This window comes from Gallinula chloropus, assembly GCF_964237585.1.
Source record: "Gallinula chloropus genome assembly, chromosome: 2".
Taxonomy (NCBI): Eukaryota; Metazoa; Chordata; class Aves; order Gruiformes; family Rallidae; genus Gallinula; species Gallinula chloropus.
In genome coordinates, this window is record NC_140086.1 from 74887922 (window position 1) to 74913725 (window position 25804).

General features: G+C 40.7%; 1 protein-coding gene across 1 annotated transcript; it reads right to left on the bottom strand.

Moving 5' to 3' along the window:
• On the bottom strand, window positions 1–25592 carry SPMIP7 (sperm microtubule inner protein 7; the record flags this gene model as incomplete). Its single annotated transcript, XM_084260629.1, is given in 9 exon segments — window positions 1–124; window positions 4694–4801; window positions 14440–14547; window positions 15091–15132; window positions 16173–16243; window positions 17049–17068; window positions 25077–25158; window positions 25160–25417; window positions 25419–25592. Coding segments are annotated over 9 exon segments (987 nt in total).
• Window positions 25593–25804: the final 212 nt, after the last annotated feature.

A 25804-nucleotide genomic window follows, 5' to 3' on the forward strand; every position in this document is an offset into this window, starting at 1 on the left:
CTAAACTGTAATAGTTTCTCGTTCTCTCTTGTTGAAAGAATTCTGAGGACTAACTGGGATGCTCATTTGGGAAAAAGGTCCCTGGTGATTGTACTGAGACCAGCTTCCGTGTTTTGCTATGTACCTGCAGTCAGAAAAAGACAAGAGGAAAACGACTTTCAAAACATGATCTCATATTGCTAAACATTCCCTCTTCTTCCCTCCCACTGTATTCTTCACAAGTGGTTATGCCCATTGGCCTCAGAGAACACGAACAATTAGCACTATTCCATGGTATTAAAAGCAGCCCACCCACCCCCCCCCCCGAACAGTGATGGCAAATCTTCTTGAGTTTTAAATCTTACATTCTGGATATATGAAAGATGCTGAAAAACAGATGGCTACAGCAGCCATAAGAAAGGTATTTTCTGCCTCTTTTCTTTTTTCAGCCTTTCTTGGGCACACACAGCTGCTTCACAACTGACCTGCACAACTGCCATGAGCCTGCTGACTGCATTCCAGCACGTAAGGCCCTGAGGTGCCTGGAGGTCTAACTCTGGTCATGCTGGAGGTTTGGCTTTCAAGCCTAGAAAAAACACTTTGATGGCACTAAGATGTGCCTGCTTTGGATGCCCTGTTGTCCTGCTACAGATTTCGTGGATGGGGATTAGAAAATACGTCTGTGAGGGAACAATTCACGCTAGACTTATGGTAGTCTCCTAACCTTTTATAGGAAGAAGCACTATAAATTATCTCATACCTACACTATAAGGTGGTGCAGCCCCTCTGCTACAAAACACCTAATTCAAAGCAGGGCTGACGCAGAACTGACCACAAAGTCTTATGTTCACTCACTCATCAAAAATATTTTCTTTCAGCCTAAAGATCCCTTTTGAAAGCTGAAAAGCAACTTGAGAAAAAGTGCAATCCATCTCTCTAAAATCAAACTAAATCCTCTGCTTTTATATTAACTATGGCAAGACAAACACATTTCCATTAGGAGAAATTTCTTCTCAGAAAGTGGTCAGGCATTGGAATGGGTTACCCAGGAAGGTGGTGAAGTCACCATCCTTCAGGTTGTTCAAGGAAAGGTTGGATGAAGTACTTAGGGGCATGGTTCAGTGATTAATGTGGGTGGTAGGAGGACAATTGGACTAGATGATCTTGGAGGTCTTTTCCAACCTTAATGATTCTATGATTCTATTTCTTCTGTTCTACATCCTATACAATCCTGTTGAGTTCAGAATGCTGTAAACAGGTATAAAGGATTTGGCCCCACAGACTGCGGAAGCTCCATGCGATAGAAATACAGCGCAGAAGTGGTTGCAGGCTGCCTGGTCTATCTGATATTGCTGATACTTTTGAAAGGAACATTTATTAGACCATGTTAGCAGTAGTCAAGAGACTCTCTCTGATACCCACAACTGTCTTTAGGAGACTGACCATATATTGTAGACATGTCAAATAAAGCAGCTATAAAGACATCCACCACATGCAATCAGTTGCTAGTTTCTGAGGAATTATTATAGTCATGCCTTGAGAATGATTACACAGGGAATAAAAGGGCTCACCATTTTAAAAAGAGTAAGAATGAGATCAGGCCCTACATGAAAGGTGTGCAGAGATGAATTGGGTTAGTCTGGCCCCATATTCTAGGAACACGGAACATCTTCTCTTCACCTCTCCACTACCCGTAGCCACTGAAATTGGCAGGACTGTTACAATTTATTTTACAAAGGGAAGGAACCAGATGTTAAATATCTTTCTTTTATGGGCATTATTAGCTAGTGTTGGAGGGAGATTCCCACCATCTGTAACAGTTTTACATAGCAGTTTCATAGAGCGCCACCATCCTCCATCTTAAATTAGTGAATGCTATCTTGCTCCACAAGTAGCTCCAGAGAATGTAAACCAGGACTGTTAACAGTTTTGCAACCAGTGGTTCTGCCTTCAGGGGAGTGTACCACAGCTCAGAAAAAGGGTTGTAAAACCTGATCTACAATGTGTGGGTATGATTATGCCTGCTGTTTCCTACACACACTCCTCCAAAAAAAGCTGGGGAATTCCATCCTTGTAGTGAAAAGTCACCACTAGCACAGAAAGCTAACTCTGCTGTTTGTTGTTGCTATTCACCAAAACTAGAAAATTCATCCACTCTGATGAACTGTAACACCTGCTGAAAGTAAAAGGCAGAATCAGATGTGTTTTCCTTTCTTAGGTCGCAGTGGTGCCTGCTGTTTGGCTCTTGAAATCTGCTATCTGTCCAAAGGCTGTCCGTGATTTCGCTAAGATGCATTTGCCTTCGTATTGGTGACATTTGCAAGCAAGCTGGTCTTGCATCAGGCTGCTCCAAGCTCAGCTCGATTAGCCAGTAGAGTGAGACTCACGACACTCTTCCATCTGTCCATTCCACATCAACAGAACAATGTTTTCAATGTATTTATTTTTTAATAACCACAAGAGAAGAGGTGAGCACATCGAGGGCAGCAGAAATGGAAGTCAGTGCATTTTGCACAACAATAAAACACTTGACAAGGTGAATTCTTTAAAAGCCAGGTAGCTCCTGAAAGCTCCACAAACCTTTAACCTTTTCTGGATACTTTTCACTGAAAATGCTGCAAAGGAAGTATGGCATATTGTGAACACGCCGTTGACAACATATACATCAGACAGACCAGCAAAAAATTAAAGCAAATTAAACAGTTGAATGGAAGATAAATTTCTCAGGAAAACATGGAAACTTGGGACAGCATCACCATGTCCTAGATTATTATGGATAACAAGGAATCAGAATCTGAAGCACAAAATCACAAAGAAGAGAGAGGCAACAAATAGATATCAAGCTGCCCTGAAGTTACTAGGTGAAAGGGTAGGTTGGTCCTTTGCCACTGTAAGAAGCTCTTTGTTCTAACAAAAGAGTTTTCAGGTGTTCTGAAGTGTAACCAAGAAGAGTTAGACACCTAAATATTTCTACTGGCCTATAGTTTTAGCAAGCTTTGTATGGAAGAGCAAGAGACAATAAAGATTGATATTTCACTTCATGAGGTAGCCACAACAGTCATCTGGGGCTATGATGATTTCATAGTCACAGGGTCCTGGGCTTCATTGGTGTGGGGACATGGTGTGATTTTGCCTCTCAATGCCTTCCAAGTAAACCTGCTGTTTTAGTTTTGTGTGGCAAGATTTTGGTAGTTTGGGGGCCGACAGTGGTGGCTTCTGCAAGAAGCTAACAGAAGCTTCCCCTAGGTCTGACAGAGCCAATACCAGAGAGCTCTAAGAGTGACCCACCACTGGCAAAGGCCAAGCCAATCAGTGATGGTGGTAGCACCTCTGGGACAACAGGGGAAGAAAACCCCAAACTAGTGGCAGGTTTTGAGGCCAGAGAGAGAAGTGAGAAGATGTGAGAAACCTTGTAGACACTAAGGTAAATGAAGAAGGAGAGGGAGGAGGTGCTCCAAGAACCTTGCAGCCCATGGAGAAGACGTGGTGAGGCGAGCTGTGCTTCTGCAGCCCATGAAGGAGTAGAGATTCCACCTACAGCCCATGGAGGGTCCCACGCTGGAGCAGATGGAGATACCTGAAGGAGGATGTGACACATTGGAAGCCCCCACTGGAGCAGGCTCCTGGCAGGACCTGTGGCCCTATGGAGAGAGAAGCCTATGTGGGAGCAGGTTTGCTGACAGGACTTATGACCCCATGGGGAAACCAGGCTGGAGCAATCTGTTCCTTAAGGTCTGCACCCCACAGAAGAGACCCACATTGAAGAAGTTTGTGGAAGACTGTCTCCTGTGGGAGGGACCCCATATTGGAGCAGGGGAAGAGTGTAAGGAGTCCTATCCCTGAAGATAGAAGGAGTGGAAGAGACCACGTGAAATGAACTGACCATAACTGACCCATTCCTGATCCCCCCTGTGCTGCTCGGGGGTGAGGTAGAGAAATCTGGAGAAAAGTCCAGGAAGAAGGGAGAGGGGTGGGACAGGTGTTTTAAGATTTGGTTTTATTTCTCATGACTGTACTCTGTTTTGCTTAGGTAATAAATTACCCACATTTTTTCCTTGTTGAGTCTGTTTTGCCCATGACAGTAACTGGTGAGTGATTTCTCCCTGTCCTTATCTCAACCCACAAGCCTTTTGTTGTATCTTCTCTCCCTTGTCCAGATGTGGAAGAGGAGTGATAGAGTGGCTTTAGTGGGCACCTAGCCTCCAGTCAAGGCCAACCCTCCACACCAACCCATTTTAGCAATTATTTTTGTACAGCAAATACCCATTTCATAGGTTTGCCAACAAAAATTTGGAAACATTGGAAACCACACAGTTTTCTTTTTGAAAAAAACCCTTTGACACTCACAAGCCTCTTTCAAAACACACAGAGACCAATTAAAAATAAAAAAGTCATTTAAGTCATGTCTTAGTGTAGCTAAATAGCTCGAATTCTCAGTGTAGGAATAACCCACATTTAGAAATCACAATTTACCTCAGTGTTAAGGTACTTTCCCAGTAGATAATTTCCAATGTTCTAGAAAAAAATCTGAAACTTCAAAAGGATTTCAGATTAGCATAACACTAATGCAGTGGGATCCAACCCCAACTATTCTGTATTTTTAAACCAATGGACCGTCATGCTTAACATTTAATTGTTCTTTAACTAAATAAATGCAATTAGAATTTTCCCTGTAATCTCTCTGAACGAGTTGAGAAATATACCTCATACCTACCCATGCATTTGTGCAATTATTGATGGGGTTGTTGATGGAAGATTAGAATTTGCCGGGTGGGTTGCTGACCAATGAACCTTGCCAGTGTATCCAGGAATATTTGGAGTGCTAAAGGAAAAAGGGGGGTGGGAGGGTAGAGAAAGGATAAATTAAATGTCTATAGGCTTGAAATACAACTTACAGATCAGTTCTAAAATAGGTAGTGTTTATCAAAGATGAATAGGGTAAAAACTCTTCATAATATAAGTCACAATTCATAAGTCCTTAGAATGTGTGAACTGACGTAGCTTCTTTAAGAAGTTGATGACCCCGAAGAGGCAGTCGGTGGGCTGTGCTCCTTCTCTATCCAAGAGCAGGACATCTTCTTGGTAAGCAATTGTGATTTCACCCTTTTTGGTGAGAATACCCAGGATAGAAAATCCTGGTGGATGCCCCATCCCTGGAGGTGTTCAAGGCCAGGTTGGATGGGGCCCTGGGCAACTTTGTGTAGATCATACCTGGATGTTGGTGGCCCTGCCTGTGGCAGGGGGGTTGGAACTCTATGATCCTTGGGGTCCCTTCCAACCCAGACCATTCTATCTCTCCATGATAGTATTTTGCTAGTATTTTAATTATAATCATAGTCATATATTAGCATTATTGCAGTAAGTGCATTTATCAATGACAATCCCAAACTTTTTATATCTGTCACTTTAATAAAGTTTCTATCCGTTACATTTGCAAAACTGTCTCAGTGAAGGTCCTTCAGGGGCTCTGCCAGGGAAACGTTGACTCTGATGTGTGTGTATATATATATATATATATGTTATATATATATATATTTATGTTATATATATAAAAAATCCCTTAGATATAAACTGTTGACCAAGTCTGGGACTATGACTGGACCTAGACACACCTAGGCTCCTCTCTAAGAAGGAGTTTAGAAAGCAAGGGGGTCCTTCCTGAACCTCATGACTCAAAGAAAGGCCCTCCCTCAGCCACAGATCAGACTCTCAGCCTTTATATGCCACTAAACAAGTAACAAATCTGTTCTGTCTTGATAGCAGCCATGCAGAGGTAAAAAGTAGGCCTGAAAATCTAGTACAGCAGTAGAAACTATTTTCTGAATTGGCCAAAATACCTTGCAGACAAATTTGGTTTTTTCATGTCAAAGTAGAAAACTGATAGGTCATGTGCAGATTAGGTAACTCTGTGAAAAGTTTCATCTACAAATGCAGGGATCCCACTAAGGGACACAGCAGACATTGGGTGGGTGTGAGTATAAGCACATGTGTTCAGCCAAACCTGAAAACATGATATGACCTTGTGCTACAAGATAAATGTCTGACATGTAATAAAGACATTCTCCTGACTTCCTTGAAATTGTATGAGCATCACAGAGAAGAGGAAGAGATCACAAGAAAAAGCTCCATATTAACTTGCAACATTTTATAAGTCTATTTGGAGTTAACTCACATAATAACTATAAAACTGTGGAGATACTAGAATACATTATGCACCAGTTGATAAAATCTTCTGACCTTTAAAGCTTGCAAAACTAGAAAGGAAAACAATCATAAATGGCTAAATGTGATCCAAAAGTCAAACCTGAGAGATGACCCAAGGTGAAAATTTGTTCTAGACTGTATCTTAGAAAGGACTGACAGAAGTTGGTATATACATAATGTGTGGGAAGGACGTAGCTCTGAAAGAGAAGAGAGATGGGCAGAAAGAACCTAAAAGTGACAGGATAGTAAGAAGGCTTACATTACAGTAAAGCACCTGCTCTCCTGACAACCTGCAAAGAAGATGTAAAAATGTGCTGTGGTTATTTATGTGATAAAGCAGAAGAAACTGAGGTTAAAAAATACCCCTTTATGTTTTTTGGTTGGGTTTTTGGGTTGGCTATTTTTTTTTTTTTTGGATCATGCTGTCTAGCTCTTGTGTGTTTTCTCTGATGAGCTGCTAAACCAGATTGGTGCTTCTAAAGAAAACAGTGAAGTGCCAGGCTACCACTGGGCAACATACAAAACTCGTCTGTTGAACTCTGTGGTTATGCTATCGTCACCAAGCTCCTTCTGTAACCATGAGACGTCTCTTGTTCGTGCACTTCCTTGTTATGCTATCAGCTCTTAGTCCCAACAGTAAGACATGTACAGTGTTGACAGTTGAATCTGTGCAAGGCCTAAGGTTTTTCAAGTGGAATGTAGTGATTTTGAGTGTCTCTGCTTTAGTATGTCCACCTTGGGATGTCTTTGAAGATTTTTATTTCCTGGTAGTGTTCAGGAAAAGCAGTGTGGATTTAGTTTAGCTGGTCACCCATAGTGGAATTTAGAGCTATTTGTTATGCTTTAAGGTATCTGAGATAACTCCCTACAGCACAGGACTCACAGGAGACCCATACTGTTCTGAAGCAGGAGCTAGATGTGATGGTCTAGGGTGTCTAAAAAGCACAGGATGTCCACGTGTGCCATGTTAATTCCATGTCAGCTGTTTTAATGGGAGCAAGATTCCCTCAGTAATTTGTAACTCTTGTAAACCTCGGATCTAGCACTTCAGCTTGATTGACCAATGTATCAACATTTTTTTGTGCAAAAAATTAAAATCTACCAGCAAACTGGTAGATTCTTACCTTGTACTTATAAGCAAAGAGTTCCTAGCATGTTACTCTTAGAAACACTGTTGTATAGATCTCATAGAAATAAATCACCAGATGAAGTCTTTAACTAGCTCTTCTGGTTACTGCAATTATAAAACAGGGCTTCTGGGTCTCATTTATAGCACTTAAGACTTGCAACTGGCTTTCACCTCAACCCCCCTTCCAGGAAGACTGACATGTCACATGCTTGTGATGCTTCTTTCACTCCATGATCCTATTTGCCAAGCAGAATAACCTTTGGTAAAAATGCCTCAGATGTGATCTGTGTCAGGAAACTCAATGCATGCAGCCTCTTGTGTTGGGAAAGAATACACCTGAGAGAACCTGTGAAGTCAAAATAAGGTGCTCTGTGCAGAGTGATGAATGGGACCATCAGGATTTTTGAGCAGAGCATTCTGGGTTGCACTTCATACCCTTCTAAAGGGATTGAACCATCAAAATGGTAATTCCTCAGAAATATTCCAAAACATGTTGAACTGGAACATTTTGTTTTTACAGTTTCAAGCATCTTTATTCTGCTTTCAATTTATTTACCCCCACTCCCCCTTTTTAGTAGGGAGCAGTATTTTTTCAGAAACAAGAAAGCATTTCAAGCCAGCTATCAAATCTCATTTGGAAAATGTCAAAGTAGGATATTTCAGCATCCCCCACCTCCAACCCCCCCAAATGACTCAAACTGGAAAATCACTAGAAACTCATACATGGTGGACAAGCTCTCAGTTTCTGAAGAAAAGATACATTGTGGGAACGCTCTTTTGCAGCCCATGAAAATAGCTATGCAAGGTGCAAGGCAGCAGAGGGTCCCGTCCCCAGCTAATTGTGGCCTGTGAGGTTTCTGTGGTAATTTGAAATGAAAAGGGATACATGCACACAGTCAGTTAGAAGCTGACTATGCTGAACAAATATGACTGAAGTCACTACAGATACACTGATGTGATAGCAGCATTTTGCCCAATGTGCTTGAGAAACCAAGAATAAAGGGTAGTTTCAGAGAACAGCTTTGTGCAAGAGCTGCAGGACCTAAAACACTTAGGACTTTGTCTTCCTAGAAATTGAATGTATTAAGTTCCTATTTCAATCAACTGCTTCCAGAAATGGATTTTGGTCAGATCCTGTCCTCTCTCTGACACAGAAAACCTCTGCAGTGCAGCCCTGGACAAGTCACTTCAGCCTCCTCAGTCGTCTTCTTTCAAAAACTAGTCCCATAATCTATTTTACCAGTGTTATGGCAATGAATTAGTTGATGCTTCGAATGTGGTGCTAAGTAGCACTGTGTTAGGGTGCATAAGCGTTGTGTAAGCACTGCCCTCTACTGAGCACTATCAAAGCCGATGAATTATGAGTAGCGGGTTTTAAAATGTTAATGACTGCTAAATTTTTACTTAAGTGTGCGAGCAGAGGCTTTTAATGTGGAACAAGAGAACATGATCTCTGTCCTAACACCTCTGGTCGAATTTTAAGAGGTAGGTTGCAGTAAGTAGTACAGTGAGAAATCAGGAAGTTGCTGCGCTGTAATAGGAAAGAGGCACAAACGAGAAAAGCACAAACCAGATACAGCCTCTGGCTGATGCGCACGGCTGCTGCTGCGCGTGCTGGAATGCACTGTGTGTGCTACACCACACTGTGTGTGCTACACTATCACTACACAAAGTACTCCTGACTCACTGAGGTTGTAAGGGAATTCTAACAATGCCAAGGAGGAGAGTTATTTGTGCCTGTCAGACGGAGCATTAACCAGAGCCCAGCCCATGAATGCTACAGAGGAAATCCCCATCACCAGCGTGGGAGGCTTTTTTTTCCATTGACCCTTAAAACACCTGCAGAAGTAAAATACCACATAGAGCATAACCTTGTTTCAGCAGCTGATTGGAGAAGAGATCAACAAAGGAAAAAGCTGGTGACTAGGGGTGGAGGAGAATTATACAAAATTACGTGTCTATAAAGATGGTTAAGAAAAAGAGAACAGTAGATGATTATGTTGGAATCTATAAAATGCAGTAAAATGAATTTTAAAATGCGCTTATGAATGAGGTTTTTTCAAAGTAGTTGTTAATAAATAGAAAGAATTAATTGGGTCATTACTTATGTTCACTTAATAATAACATGGAGCCTTTCAAGGGTGCCCGGAGAATTTAGCAGTCGGAGCCTTCCTGGAAGTCACTGTAGCCGTGCTGCAAAAGTTTTCTCTTTGGTGTAACTTGCCCATGGGGGTTGAAATTACAGTAGCCTCAGAATTTGGACCATTCTCCTTTTCCTTGATACACATTTGGGTCGGAGCAGCAGTTCACAGAATCACAGAATGGCAGGTGTAGGAAGGGGCCTCTGGAGATCACCTAATCCAAACCCCCTGCTAAAGCAGGATCACCTAAAGCAGGTTGCACAGGATCACATGTAGGCAGGTTTTGATTATCTCCAGAGAAAGAGAATTCTACAACCCCTCTGGGCAGACTGTGCCAGCGCTTTGCCACTCTCATGGTAAAGTTTTTCCTCATACTCAGACAGAACTTCCTGTGTTCCAGTCTGTGACCACTGCCCCTTGTCCCACCTCTGGGCACCACTGAAAAGAGTCTGACCACATCCTCTTGACACCCACCCCTTAGATATTTATAAGCATTGATGAGATCCCCTCTCAGTCGTCTGTTCTCCAGACCGGACAGACCCAGCTCTCTCAGCCTTTTCTCATCTGAGAGCTTCTCCAGTCCCCTAATCATCTCTGAAGCCCTCGTCTGGACTCTCGCCAGTAGTTCCCTGTTTGTCTTGACCTAGGAGCCCAGAACTTGAGACAGAACTGCAGATATGGCCTCACCAGGGCAGAGTAGAAGGAGAAGATAACCTCCCTTGACTGGCTGGCCACATTCTTCTTAATATACCCCAGTTACACACAGGGGATCAGATTTTTTTTAAAGTGTCCAGCACCTAATGTTTCATTGTGGTGTCTGTGGCCAGTTTTTCACAGGAGCTTAGCAATCAACGTGCACTCAGAATGTGAGCTCTTTGAGAAGTCTGGGTTTTGTGTGTGGTTGCTGAGCTATTTTTGAAAGGCTGGCTGCCTGCACAGAACACACTTTTTAACACTTAGTTGCTTCCCTACCTCATATATGGTTAGCTATGTGACATATAAAACCAAAGGGAGTATTAATCTACCACAAATGAATAAATATTATAAGCAAGCAATTGATAATCAAATCAGTAAGAAACAAAAATACCCAAAGAAAACAGGCATAATCAGTTCGGACTCCAAAGTCTTCTAGTGAAATCACAAGAGTCTCAGTTCTGCAAAATATCTGAAAAGATACTTAATTCTATCCCTGTACAGGAAACCTTGTTAAATAGATACCTTTAACTCACTGATTACAGTGCAATTTACACTTCATTGGTTGGAAAGAAAAAAAGCAAATGTAAGAAAAGTGTTTAAAGTAGGAAGACAGGTAGAGAAAGTAGGAAAAAAGAATGCACCAGAAGAAAAAACTATGCACAAAAATTGCAAAATTTAGAAATAAACCAAACGCCATTTAATCCACTGGACAATTGTTGTACGTAACAAAATTGCACAACAGCATACAATTCAGGTGCAAAAAACCATCACAGCATTCATTTTGGAACCTTGCTATTTAGTGTCATACAAAGACAAGATTCAAGCCTACAAGTCCTGAGCTCTGCCAATGTAGTCCACGGGATGGAGCACTGAGCTCTAATGCGAGATCATTAAATGTTTTATAAAATATTTTTGGAGATTTGCTAGTAAAAAAAAAAAACAAACCTGCATTAAAAAGAGATTTTCAGAGTGTTCTTTCACAGCAACTCTGGAATTTTTTGACTGGCTCCTATTTTTTTTTAAAGATTCCCTGCTCTTGGCAAGGAAATGATAAAAGATTCCAGCTTCTGGGCACACATTACAACATAACCAAGGATGAAAGAGAGGAACAAGTTCGTCCTAAAGCAACTTCATCAAGGACAGAAACTAAGTTACTGTTCAGGATCTTGGGTCGAGTGCAAAGATGAAGAGTCTAACCTGAGACAAGCACTTCCACAGCTCCCTTGTGAAATGCCCACTGCTCATCCCAGACTGCCACCAGATCACAGGCACAGTGAAGGCTCCCACAGCTATCCCATCTCTGAACGGAGAAAAACTGGATAAAAAGTGATTTAGATTCCTTAGACACAGGAAGGAATGTGTCCCAGCCTAACTTTTAAGGACTATGGCTAATTATTTTGTGCTAATTACTGTTTTTTAAAATCAAGATTCAGGAAAGCACCAAGCTTGGCTTTTAAAAGAAAGCACAGTCACATTCCTAACTGTGCTCCAAATTCCCAATGGGATTTGACAAACCACTTAATCCTACTGCACCTGGATTCTCATCAGTAAAACTTCCAAATTTCCCAGTAAGGACTTCAGAGTGCTATCTTTAAGTAGAGCAGATTTTCACAACACTGATCTTATACTTGGAACTTTTAGGCTCAGCTGTAGCATAAATTAAGACTTTTATCTTTTTTTTCTAATTCCTTAAGAAAAAAGACGAAAAACAGAAGCTTCCTGTTCTGCCAAAAGGAAGAGAGGGTGGGCACAAGGGTAACATACAAAACATGCCTAGGTTCACCACTCTTCCTGTTTGTCTCTGCAAAGTTACATGACAGATGGCTCTAAGGTAGTTTCAGCTTTGCTAATTTGGATGGCTATCTTGCATGGTTTGGGGAAGAACTGTTTCTTCCTCCAGAGTAATGCCTGAGTGCTGATGCTGTTGCCCAAGTGCTAGAGCAGAAAATGCTAGTCCATGGAGGGGTGAAAGTGACTATCTACAAAAGGATTTTTACATTTTACAGACTTACAAAGTATTTTTAGGCTTCGAAATCCAAAGTCCCTATCTAACTTCTCATGGATTTTGGTGGGAGTCTAGCAGCCTTAATACACCTACATGTCTTTCCAGAACTACTAGCAAACATATAAAGTGAAAAAAATATGATATTTGAAAAAAATATGATATTGATCGCTTTTTTTTTGTCTTCTGACTTCCTTCTTTCCTCTGTTTAAAATCATAGCAATCTTCATGTCTGCCAATCATAGACAGAAAATAAATATACTCTATGAAGAACTTAATAGAATTTTTCAAATGGAATCGAGTTTTTCACAGCTTCGAGATGCAAGAATCTTTTAGGTCTCAACAACCTTGGTCTCCTGGTTTCCAGAGATCAATGAAACCCACAGCCTCACTCAGTAAAAAAGATTACATGGACAATAGCAGAGAAGGTAATACAGAACTTGTTGCTCACATTTATAAATTCACCATGATATCATATGGTGCAAAGGGCTCCAGATGTGATATCTGTTTGCAGCACATTGTACACACCAGCTTCTACTCTTCAAAGCTCTACAGCAACAACAGTAAGACACAGCAGAACTAAGGGTTAGTAGCTCTGCTAGCCTCCCTATAAACTCATAAATCTCTGTTCAGCACTATGTACGAATGATGTCCCATTCCCAACAAGCATGACAGCATGTGATGCATTGCAAAAGGATATGCATTCTCCTGGAAAATGATGTAAGATAGAGAAATGAACCTAAGGCGGAGCTCAGAAATTCCAGCTACTTCCAAGATAGCTCCCAGCCTCTAGGAATGTTTAGCACATATTCTGCCATATGTAAGGCCCAGCACTGTGCCTTTTCTTCAGAAGGGAGGGGGCAGTATTTTTACAGTGCCCCTCCTCTGCTCCGCCCCTGCTTCCCTTCTGTTGCTTCGTTTGCATAGCCCTCTCCTTTCTGTCCTTCTGTGCAAAACCACTGAAGGACAGAAAGGAGAGGGATATGCAAAGAGAAAACCTCATTACGGAAACAAAACACTCTCTTTCCTCTTTTATAATTTTAAGTTCTTAATGTTGTTACTTTTCCTATTTTACTTTCTCAACAATCTGCACAGAAATGCTTCATACCAGCTTGAGATACTAAAGAACTTTAGGAAAGTCTTTAAGTGAAAACGTTTGAATTTCAAAGTTTGTGATCTAGTTAATAAGAAGGTGTTTCTAAAGGGGTTCATAGAGCTTTTGCAAACTCAAAGGCCATCTAGTGACTAAAGTTAAAAATCACACATATTCAAGTCATACTGTCCCTCAAACAATGGCACAGGCACTCCCACCCAGCAGGCCTGTTCGATAATACCAAGGAACAGGAAGCATCAGAAGTATGAAAGTATGGCACAGTTTGAAAATAAACTTTTTTTTTTTAAAGTAAGGACTCTATTTGGAATGGCATCAACAGAGAGTCCTGGCGCACAGTAAGCTCAGAACCTTCTTTTCCATGTCCTCCCCACATGTATCCAATCTATTTCGTCCTGCTGGGCATGTGTTTATTTATTTATTAGGCCTGTATTAGGCAGTCTCAGCATCATTAGGAACCACAAGTCAGGTGTTCTGGGGTATGACCTAGCAGATGTGCTCTAGCTTCACATGCAACCGTTCTCAGTTGAGAAAAATGGAAAGGTGGTGGTCAAGTTCTTAAAACCGGTTTGTGCTATTAGACTAGCAAGGTTAACAGCAGGAGGGAGAGTATGCCACAGAGCCCTGGATGGAAAAAACCCTAATCAACATTTCCAGTTGAAAAGTATGATGCATGGTGTTAGGAGCACAATTTCCCTGAAACTATGACACTAATGTGATACAAGGAAGAACCAGACCTTATGTTCTATGACAAACATGTTCAAAACGGGTTGCATTACACCTTTCCATAACACAAGCAAATGGATAAAATCTGTTACATCATCATCTCAGTAGTCATCTCTCTGCTTATTTTGTACCAGCTTCTTTGACTAATTTTGTATATCTAGGCTGAATGGTCCCTGCAGACCTACAGTGACCACTGTATACAGTTAACACTGCAGGCCACTTACTTAATTACTCAGTTATTAAAAAGGAGTCTTCCAAGTTCAACCTTGAATCTGAAAGCCCACTGTGCTTCCTATGTTACAAGAACTCATTCAAGTTATTTAAAAGAATAACGAGCATTTCCTCAATTTTTTTTCATTCTTTTGGACCAAGACTGGGTCTTTAATTGCTCTTCCCCCTTTCCTAAGTAACAAGAATTCAAGAGGCAGTATCAAAATAATAAGAGAAACACTGTGCAGTAGTTGTGTAGCAAGGCTTTGAAGTTCGCACGTGGTTAAGTGGAATTAAGTCTACATCAGCATTGTCAATGACTTCAAAATTTACTGCACCAACACAGCCACTCTTTGGATAGAAAGGAAATCAGAGATGTACATTATTCATAAGACAGCTGGCGAAGGCAGCTGAACCATATACAGCATGCTCCAAAATTCTAGTTATTTATTAAAACGGTCCACAAGAAAAAACATGGAGCTGAACTGCCCTGTGTGCTTGGCATGTCCCAAGATGAAAACAATCATCTGCTGAACTTGCAGCACATAACAAATGACAGCTCTGGTACATATGTGCAAAGAGGTGGCTTGGGAAGAATGGAAAAAAGAGAGAAATGTGTCATCTCTTATTCTTTTCGCTATCTCCATGACCAGACTGGGATATTCTTCCAAAGAATACATAATGGAACCTGATTTCTAGTTTGCAGGTAAAAGGCTGGAATCACCTGCAAGCAGAGGAGACTCAGCACACACTCTACCTTGGCACCAGAAAGCACCTTAAGATTAGATAAGATAGGCCATCTACAACTTTCACTTTAGAAAATGAGAGAGGAATTGCTTGGACTTAATCAGATACGTAGAAAGCAGAAGCAACCCAGGGACATTGTACTTACGTATACAAAGGGGTATGACAGGTTCGAGAGCTTCGACTTACACTGTTGAGACAAAATAGATCAATCACCTTTTTTTCACCAGACAGAATTTTCTGATAGAATATTTATGAGGTCTCAAAAGAGAGGTGGTGACAAGTCAAAGGTTTGCTCTTGGAATGATGCAATGCTCATTTGAATCTGGTAAAAGACCGTGGTAAATGATTAGATTGGCATACATGCTAAATGACCCAGTTCAGTAGACAGAATCTTGTCTTTTAATGTTTGTCCTCAGGTACTGGGACCTCAGTCAGTTTCCTAGGATAGTATAAGCAAGTTTTCTTTAAAGGTGAACTGCTTCTCTACTTGTAACACTTCTCTCATTCAGTTATTGAGAACATGGGAAAGTTTAACATCAGGTCTGAATTTCTTTCTTCCTCTACCCCTCCAAGTTGCTTTCACTGGCCATGCCTACCTTGCTTTGAATGAGCAACACTCAAGAAACAGTAACAATAGTGTTTTCTAGCTGCCTTCCACCCTGCAGAGGTACCTGTCTCCCATTATATGCCAGACTGCCCACCAGAACACCCGCTCATTGAGTTTGCCTGAGCAATCCTGCTGGTGCATGGCCTGGAAAAGAGGCAAGTTCTACCTTTCCTGTCTTGCTTTGGCTACCTTTTACTTCCCCATCTCTGCTTAGCTCTTATCTGAGCCCAGCTGAACCTTCCATCATCCTTTACCGGGCTCATCTAAAATGTTGCTCTCTGAGATTGTTTTGGATTCTACAGACAGCAGATAAAACCTGGAGTTTGTACATGTGCACAATGACTGCGGTGTTTTCACAAATGTCATGTCTCAATGAAAACATCAGACGTCTGCAGTCATGACAATCATTCACTTCACAGATTTCTTCTGTTCTGCTTTTGGTATTTAACTGTCTTACATGAGAAGCATGTTAAAGTATAATTTTCATTTAGCATTGATTTGGTATCTTAACTGCTCTAGTTATAGAATGCTGCTGAATTTAGTCTTCTGAAATAATTAACTGTATGCAGATTTCATGAAGGAACTGTTCAAGGATCCCAATATTCACAAAAAATTGGAACTTAAAATCAACAGGTCTCTGCAGAGAGGTAAAAGATCTTGTTTGAAATCTGTCCCAGAAGCCTCCAACAACCTAAAATCGTCATTAGATGCTTCTTGTAAGGCAACATGACCTAATTAATTTAGCTTAATAGATTTTTACACTGCAATCACAACAAATTGCAGGACTGAATTTTAGTTTAATAAAAAAATAATTATTGCAGCTAATAATCACAAGGAAACTAACTTAATGTGAGATTTGCTATTATCCTTTCTTTTGATACAATGCATGAGTATCTTCTTTTGTACCAATATATAGGGGAAGGGAACTGTGAAAGCATTTGAGGCAGTTGTTGGAGTGTGCTGATGACCTTAATTGCTCACTGATGACTGTTTGCCTTTTAAAACATTGCCCTAAGTTTATGTGTATGACCTACACAAAATTTTGGCTACATTTCATTAGCAAAACCTAAAACTAGTTGGCAAGAAATGGTTCACTGACTCAGTTTATTTCAGGTCCAAGATTGTATCTCCTTTTTTGTGAAGCACCAGGAAACAGGATCAGGCAACACTTCAACTTGATTTTGGAAGTTGGATTTTGGAATGTAATATAAAATCCCAAGGAATTTCTTCATAAGCGCTAGATCAAATAAAGTTCCAGTATAAACATTAATGAATGGCATCGGTGGCTAGATAAAAGGAATTGGCAAAGAAAGATGTATAAAATAGTAACAAAGTATATTTCTAGTTTAAAGGGAAATGAAAAGCCTAGGATGGTATGTTGATTATTTGGGAACAAGTAGTTATGGTAAAGTTTGAATGGCTTATCATCTTTAAAACCTACTAATTCACAAAAGTAGTTTATCTTCCAATAAGTTTACAGTGATGATGGGGTTTACTTTGTCTAAATTTGAATAGTCTGTTAAGTGAGACGAGACATAAAAAGAAATTAGACACCAGTCATATCATGCCTGTGACAGGCGTTGAAGGCAGGTGTACAGAATGCCCTTTTGGAAATTCCAGTTTCTCTTCACTGCCTATAGAGGAAGTGGAGATGAAAGGCACAGAGTGGATGCAAGCTTTTAGGTAACTGAAGTTCATGAGACAAATCATATGCTAAATGCTGTTAAAACACCAGAAGTTCCGAGTGACAGACATACTGTTTGTGGTCTCATGTCACCTACCTAAAGGTACATAGCAATAAAACATTAAAAAATGAAACACACCACAAGTAAAATCCATTTTCAAAAGAAATGTTGTCTGTCTTTTGAGTACTTGACTTGTAGAAATAGTCCCTTGCTTTTTCTTCTCTCTACCTTGCAGAAGGATCACTTAATTCCTAAAAGAAATCAAATACATGGCAGAAAGCTATGCTATCAACATATGTGATACTATGACTGCTTGTTTAAAGAGTGAGGTGTATATACATACACTATCTGCATTTTCCTAGTTTCTTAGCTTCTTCTGCACCAGAATGTGAAACATGCATTTTTACATTCTTCACCAGCCAGCACTGGAGAATGGATCTATTTCTGAGGAGGTTTCCTCAGGAAGGAAAATCTAAGATATTTAATACAAATTAAAAAACTAAAAATACCCTTGCCTCTCCACTACTCAGGAATGTAGCTTTTTATTTGTTCTATTTATAAAACAGCATAGCAAATGCACTTTGCAGTCATCCACATATGCCTGACATATTTGTACGATGTTCATTACTACAAATTGTGCTCCCCATTGTTCAATTCTAGAGCCAGTTCTGCTCAATATATTTATCAATGATCTGAATACAGGAGTTGAATGCACCATTAGGACGTTTGCTGATACCAAACTGGGAGGGACTCTTCTGAAGACCTTACAGAGGGATCTAGATAGATTGGAGCACTGGGCAGTTACTAATGGGATGAAACTTAACCAGTCAAAATTCTGGATTTTGCACTTAGGATGGAGTAATGCTGGGCACAAGTATAAGATGGGGTAGGAGTTGCTGGAGAGCAGCCCAGCAGAAAGATGCTGACCCACAGCAGCTCAACGTAAGTCAGCAGTGTGCCCCGGCAGCAAGAGGGAAAAGCTCATCCTGGGGTGCATCAAACACAGCATAACCAGCCAGTCAAAACGGGGGATTGTCCTGCTGTACTCAGCGTTGGTGGGGCCTCACCTGGAGTACTGTGTGTAGTGCTGAGGCCCACCATTAAAGAAGGACGTGTACACATCTAGAGGAGGGCAACAAAGCTGGTGAAAGGGCTGGAAGGAATGTCCTATGAGGAGAAGCTAAGGTCTTTGGGCTTGTCTAGTTTGGACAAAAAGAGGCTGAGGGGCAACCTCATTGCCATCTACAGCTTCCTGAGGAGAAGTGGAGAGGGTGGTGCTGAGCTCTTCTCCTTGGTATCCAGTGATAGGACACGTAGGAAGGATTCAGAGCTGCACCAGGGGAGGTTCAGACTGTAAATCAGGAAGCATTTCTTTACTAAGAAGGTGGTCAAACACTGGAACAGGCTTCCTAGAAAGGTGGTCCATGTCCCCAGCCTGTCAGTATTTAAGAGGCATTTGGACAATGGCCTGAATAACATGCTTGAACTTGTTCAGCACTGAATTGGTCAGGAATTTGGACTAGATGATCATTGTAGATCCATTCCAACTGAAATAGTCTAGTTCTGTGCTATACTATGATGCTGTGCTGTGCTGTGCATATACATATGCCTGTGCAAAACTTCGTCAAGCACTATGAATAGCCTCATCAGTATAGAAAGATGAAGAATGCCACTACATTTTCAGTATGGGAAAAAATAAGACTTGCACTATGCAATCACTGATGTATTTTGATTTATTTATTTGTGATTTGCATCACATAACTAAATCACACTTATTTTTCACAAATAACTAAAAGTACCTAAATATTGAATATATGAGTATTTAGATGAAGTATGAGGTTTGGTATCTTTTGTACATTCTGGGGTTTTTTTGCTCCAACACTGTCTCCAGTTATATATAACTGACAAAAGTAGTGTCAGGCTCACATTACAGTCTAAATGTCTTAAGCAGAGCTACAGTACAAAATATTAAAATTATTGGAAAGACAGCCACCATTAAAATCTGGTCATGCTACCCAAAATATGGCTCTTATTTCAACATAATTAGACAAAGAAATGCCTGATTTTAGTACACTACTGTAATCACTGTCAGAAGTCTGTTAAATAGAAAGCAGACCAGAAACAAAAATTTTAAAATATGTTTTCTGTCATTGTAAGGACACTAGATACTTGCCTTCAGGTTGAGATCCATACAATCTGCAAGAGGAACTTTCAATGAGTTCTGCACTCTGAAAGTAAGGGCTTCTTATTGTGTTTATCAATTTGCAGCAATCCTTATTGTTTTAAACTGGATGAAAACAACTCACTGATTCACATAAAAATCAATGCACCAATTTTCAGCTACCTGTTACTACTTGGAATTAAAAACTTCCACAAAAATACATTAAATTACATGGAAGACAAAAGTTAGTGATAAATAATATCACAACCTTCATTTTTATGGTTTGGCCTACTCCACATGTTGTCATGTGGCATGCTCACTGTATAAGGTATCCAAATTAGCAAACACAATAATAAAAACTTGTTAATATATCCTGAACTAGCAATTTTATATGGCATTTCTACAGCTATGTAATCTTTGCCAAACCTGAAATCAATAAACAAGATATTCAATGAGCAGTAGGTGACTGATTTCCCAAAGATATTTGTCTCTCTCATTTGTCCTCCCAACATCATATTCTAATAATCTCAAACTTCCCTAACCAGGTCCTGTAAATCAGGTTTACCCACTAAGAGGCTGTATCCTGCAGTTACTGTAGAGTCACATATGTACAGATTGGTGAGCAAGTACGCACACACTAACCAAGTGACTTGTTGACAAATAGAACTGCAGCTTTTTGGCCCCCTCTGGATATGCTCCAACAGCTCCATGTTGGGAATGCCAGAGCTGAACACCATACTCCAGGTGGGGTCTCACAAGAGTGGAGCAGAGAGGCAGAATCACATCCCTCAACCTGCTGGTCATACTTTTTTTGATGCAGACCAGGATACAGTTGGCTTTATGGACTGGCAATGCACATTGCCAGCTCACATTGAGCTTTTCATCAACACCCCTAGTCCTTCTCTGCGGGCTGCTCTCAATCCATTCTCTGCCCAGCCTGTAATTGTGCTTGGAATTGCCCTAACCCAAATGCAGGACCTTGCACTTGACCTTGTTCAACTTCATGTAGTTTGCACAGCCCACCTCTCAAGCCTGTCAGGGTCCCTCTGGATGGCATCCCTTCCAGTGTGTTGACCCCACCACACAGCTTTCTGTAACTGGCAAACCTGTTGAGGGTGCACTCAATGTCACTGTCCATGTCTCTGACAAAAATGTTAAACAGCATCAGTCCCAATACTGACCCCTGAGGAATGCCACTCATCATCTATCTCCACTTGGACATCGAGACATGGATTGCAATTCTTTGACTGTCCAGCAAATTACTTATCCATCAAATTCATGTCTCTGCAATTTAGAGATGAGGATGCCGTGCAGGGTAATGTCAAAAGCTTTGCACAAATCCAGGTTTTGCCTTATTCACCAATGCTGTAACCCTGTTGTATAAGACCACCAAATTTGTCAGGCATCATTTTCTCTTAGCAAAGCAATGTTGGTGGTCACCAATCACCTCCTTATTTTCCACGTGCCTGTGCATAATTTCCAGGAGGATCCACTCCATAATCTTGCCAGGCACTGAGATGAGACTGACCAGACCCTGTTGTCCTTTTAAACCTGACCAATAATCTCTCAGTCGGGTCCTCATCCATCCCCATCCCTCATCCCTCTCCATATGCTCCAGCTGGTCACAGACACAGAGGGTGATACTGCCTCCTCATCTCCCCTGCCTGTCCTTCCTGTAGAGCATGTATCCTTCCACTTCAATACTCCAGTCATAGGACCCACCTCACCACATCTCCATGATGCCAATAACATCATGGCCCTGCAGGCATGTTCACGTTTCCAATCCCTTTTGTCTATTCCCCATGGTACATTTGTATTTATGAGTGTCCTTGAAATGTTAATTTGAAGAAAGGCTGGACTCCTACTTTGATATGCCTCACACTCAATGTGCTGCTTAATTCTGGATTACTCTTGGATGATTACTTCTCCAAAGTAATTACTCTGGAGAAAATGCTTCCTGCTTCAGGAGAGAAAGCACTGGGAAGGAAACTCTTCCTACAACAAGACAATTGGAAATTGGTATAATTTAACCATAATTATCTCAAGTTCTGCCTAAAATTCTTCAACAGACCTTCTTAAAGTAACAACAGAACAAAGATCAGATCTTCACACAGATTGGAAGATCAGAGAAGAAGGGAAAGGGTAAATTATCAGCTTTCCAGGTGGATGGAGATCAATGGTAGAGAGACCTGGAGGTAACCCATCTGGACTTAGGACTTTGTTGCTTTAAATATTCACAAATTACCTGGAAATACAGGTCTAAAAGTTAGGTGATGGGTTCAGGAATAAATGGTTATAGTAATGAATGCAAATGTATGAATCCATGACTACTAACTGCAAACACACCATCTCCTGGTCACAAATCACTGGTTCTCAAATCATTACATCATAGGAAAATATACTGAGGAAGTATGATGACATTCTTTGTTAATTATCCACAGCCTTGGATGGAATACTGGACTAGTTGGGCTGTTGGACAAATCCAAATATGGCCACTCTAGTAGCAGCATGAGTTAAATGCTTATTTCTTATAGAAAAGGGTTACTATCAAGTCCATAGAAAAACTCTATAGTCTTTTCCTATTTCCTAGTTTTTGAAGCAAGCTGTATCTACAGACGTGTTGGCTTCCAGTAGTGACAAGATGCCGTCTCTGCTCCCTATCACACTTATCAAGTACACTGATTCCTTCTGCAATCCCTAAGCCCATCTCCACGTAAACCATACAAAATAGTATAATGATGACAAACTGGATATGAGGGCTTTGTCACCAGGTATAATATACCTTCACAGTCAAAGTCTGAGGTCCTCCTAAACACTGCAAAGAAACTTGAGACTACAGAGAAAATATTTTAAAAGTCTGTTGTCATGTGAGTGATAGAAGGGGATTCTACAGGCAAACACTGTCAACTTCCTAAAGACCCTGTCTTCTTGTACTGAGCACTTTCACTATGCTGACCAAGAATATAATGAATAATACCTCTTCATCTGTTTCCCTTTTCACAGAATCACAGAATCACAAGGTTGGAAAAGACCTTTAAGATGATCAAGTCCAACCATTACAGTGCTATGGTAAACCATAACCCTAAGTACCTCATCTACCCTCTTTTTAAACACATCAAGGGATGGTGACTCAACCCCCTCCCTGGGCAGCCTGTTCCAGGCCCTTACAACTCTTGCAGTAAAATTTTTTTCCTAGTATCTAATCTGAACCTGCCCTGGCACAGCTTTGTGCCACTTCCCCTTGTCCTGTCACTTGTTACTTGGCTGAAGAGACCATCGCCCACCTCTCTACAACCTCCTTTCTAGTAGTTGTAGGTGGTGATAAGGTCTCCCCTCAGCCTCCTCTTCTCTAGATTAAACATTCCCAGCTCCCTCAGCCACTCCTCATAGGATTTGCTCTCCAGCCACTTCACCAGCCTGGTTGCCCTTCTCTGGACTCACTCGAGGACCTCAATATTCTTCTTATGGTGAGGAGTCCAGAAGTTCTCCAGTCTTCAAATTACATTCTTTGTCAGCCTGTCACCTTTGCTTTGCTATCACAGAGTCTCACAGTTCAATAAACTCGCTAACTGGCTTTGCTCAGGAGATGCAAAAGGCTGCTGTGGATGTTCAAAGTAACACTGCTGACCACCAGCACCACAGCACTACATCTCGCAACAGAGAACCTCCTGTCTATTGCAGATGTTTCATGTACCTTGGCCCATCGGTCTCAAAGGCTGCATCTGTCTCTGGTGGTTTTTTTTTTTTTTTTCCATTCATCCCTCACACAGTGGAGATAGTGACTGTAGAATTTGCTTGCAAAATGACTGTCTGGTGTCTCTTCACCACAACTTCCCAAAACAACTTAGTTGTGGAATGACTCGGGACTGATATCTAGAAGGATTAGCAACTTTTATCACATCATGCCCCTGGGGTTTTGTAGCTGGGCTTTCTGAATCATACAGCTGAAATCTGGAATTTGTTTATGCAACCTTATTAAAAATAGTAGCTTAAAACACAACTACTTGTTACTCTATATTTATACGTAAGTAGTTAAGTACCTCAGCGTCACAGGAAAACTTGTAAATGAAAACCTGGTTTTGAAAAAACATTTGCACAATTTTCCTTAAGAAATTTATGCTGGACTGTATCTGTTTCAAGATTTGTCCCTGAGATAAGTTTGAGTTTTTTCCAACAGCTTCAGTGCAGTCAGGATTTCAGTCTAATACTGAACTTTACCCAGTGAAAGAATACCAGACAGAAAGCCACCAGACAGTTTCTATCTGCTTTCTGGAACTACTCTCCATTTCAGGCCACTTTCCTGACTGTAACCCAGGTTACTGACTTGATGACATTCAGTTTCAGATTTTGTCTGTGTTTATTTTAGGTGTGTCACTATCTGTCTCAACTCACTTTTCTTTACACTGGCAAAAATTAATGGTCAGATAGAATTGCATATCTGAAATATCCTTTCCACTTCACTTTTCCAGAGGCTTGCAGAAAAAGTCCCAGCTAATCAGTTCTGATTAGTGTTTGAGGTGTAATTTCATATGTTAATTTCATATGTTCATTTCTCAGTAACAAAGAAATGAGAGAGAAAATTACATGGGATGAGCAAAGAACAAGAGGAAAATGATGGATTGCATTTTTTGAATCCCTTGCGGTTTCTTGGGTTCTTTTGACTTCTGTTATATGACTGCAGTAAGCTGAAAATGATTAAATATGCAAAGTTCAAAGACAGAAACAAGGAACCAAAACCACTGCCTGAATTTATAGCATGTAGAGACTTTACGGTGACAATAACACGGATAAAGTATAGCTAACGGTGAAGTGAGAGTGTTATCTCTGTACAGTCAAATGGAACAAGGAGCTTATTTACATTTCTTTACCACGTCCTAAGACATGCCTCCCCCATCTGTGAGCAAGTTGACTGAGTGCTCCAAAAATTCTGTTCTAGCTATATTGAGCATTTCTTTATGAAAATCATTGGGATTAGCCTAATCTTTCTGGAAATTTAACCATATTGCTAACTGCTAATTATGTCTGCCTTTAGAAGCCCTGGATAGATATTTCTGAATATTAACCACCAACCCAATTTTGCTTCACATTAAAGAGTGAATTTCCATTTTGATGCTCTAATCAAAACAAAATTATCAGACCCAATTTTATGTGTAACACCTTGATATAAAATAAAAAGGGTAATATGTACTTTGAACACCATGTGATGGCAGTCCTGAAGAACTTCTGATCAGCTAGACACTGGAACAGGTCTTTAAATGTGCTGCACTGCAACTTGTCAGGAAATACTAAAAGAAATATCCAGGGGATTTCCCAGCTATGGAGTGATTTGTTATTATGGTTTACATTAAAGCAGGTGCTTATTAGGACTACTGTATATACCTTTTTTAAAAAAAAAAATAAATATTTATCTTCAAAGACTTATTTCTTTATTGTTTTTAGCATTAGAATTTCCTGACTGGTATGTCCTTGCTACAGCAGGGACAATGAATCACACAAAAACTCTGCTGCAGTTTTTATTTTCAGTTCAAATATCCCAGGCAAATATATTTTACAGGGCTGTTAGGTTGTTCTTTCAAGACCTTGGGGAATCGAACAAGTTCAGGAACTAGTTTTATTTATACGTTAAGCACCACCAATTTCTTTGGTCATTAAAAAATAAAAACAGTACTTTGCTTTACCTCTGAGTCGTGCCCTGACAGAAGCAGCTGGCACAGCCCTGGAGTTCCACCTTCTGTTCTGGACAGTTTCCTCCAGGAGGAAACTCCATCTGCCTCCTGTGGGCAGTCTGGCCTCTTTTTCCTGTGATGGTGACCTGCTGGTGAGGTTTCACATCACTGTAGTTGACCAGGGATTCAATAGCTCTTCCAACTTTGAGATGGAGGTTAGCATCTACTCCTGGACTCACAAAGCCTAAGCAGGGATCCACTAAAGGCACATTATTCTGGTGTGGAAATAAAGGACAATTTGGCCCTGATTGAGGGGTGAATGGATTGAATTTCAGGAAGGAATTACTGTTTTTTCTCTTCAAAGCTGGCAAAGCCATGTCTGTTCTCAGGACCTCTCACAACAGGCATGCACATCTTCAACGTATTTTGATACTGCTGGCAATCCATCTTGTCAACCGTTTCAAATGACAAGGCAGACTTTCTAAAGGCATTTGCCTGCCTTTCAGCTCCACAGGAAACCATGGCCATTCTCTTCTATCGTCCCTATGCAGCAGTTAACCTAAAAGACTCCAATCGCTCCTGATTCTCCAAGTTTCTGAAGTCCTAGCCAACAAACCACAGCAAAACCAGAGGTCATTCTCTGGAAGACCGGTACATAGAAACCATAAAGAGAGAGGCAGGGGGTTAAGTAGTGAATTCTTTCCTGAAATGAGATTTATCAAGCATGGCCACTGAATGAG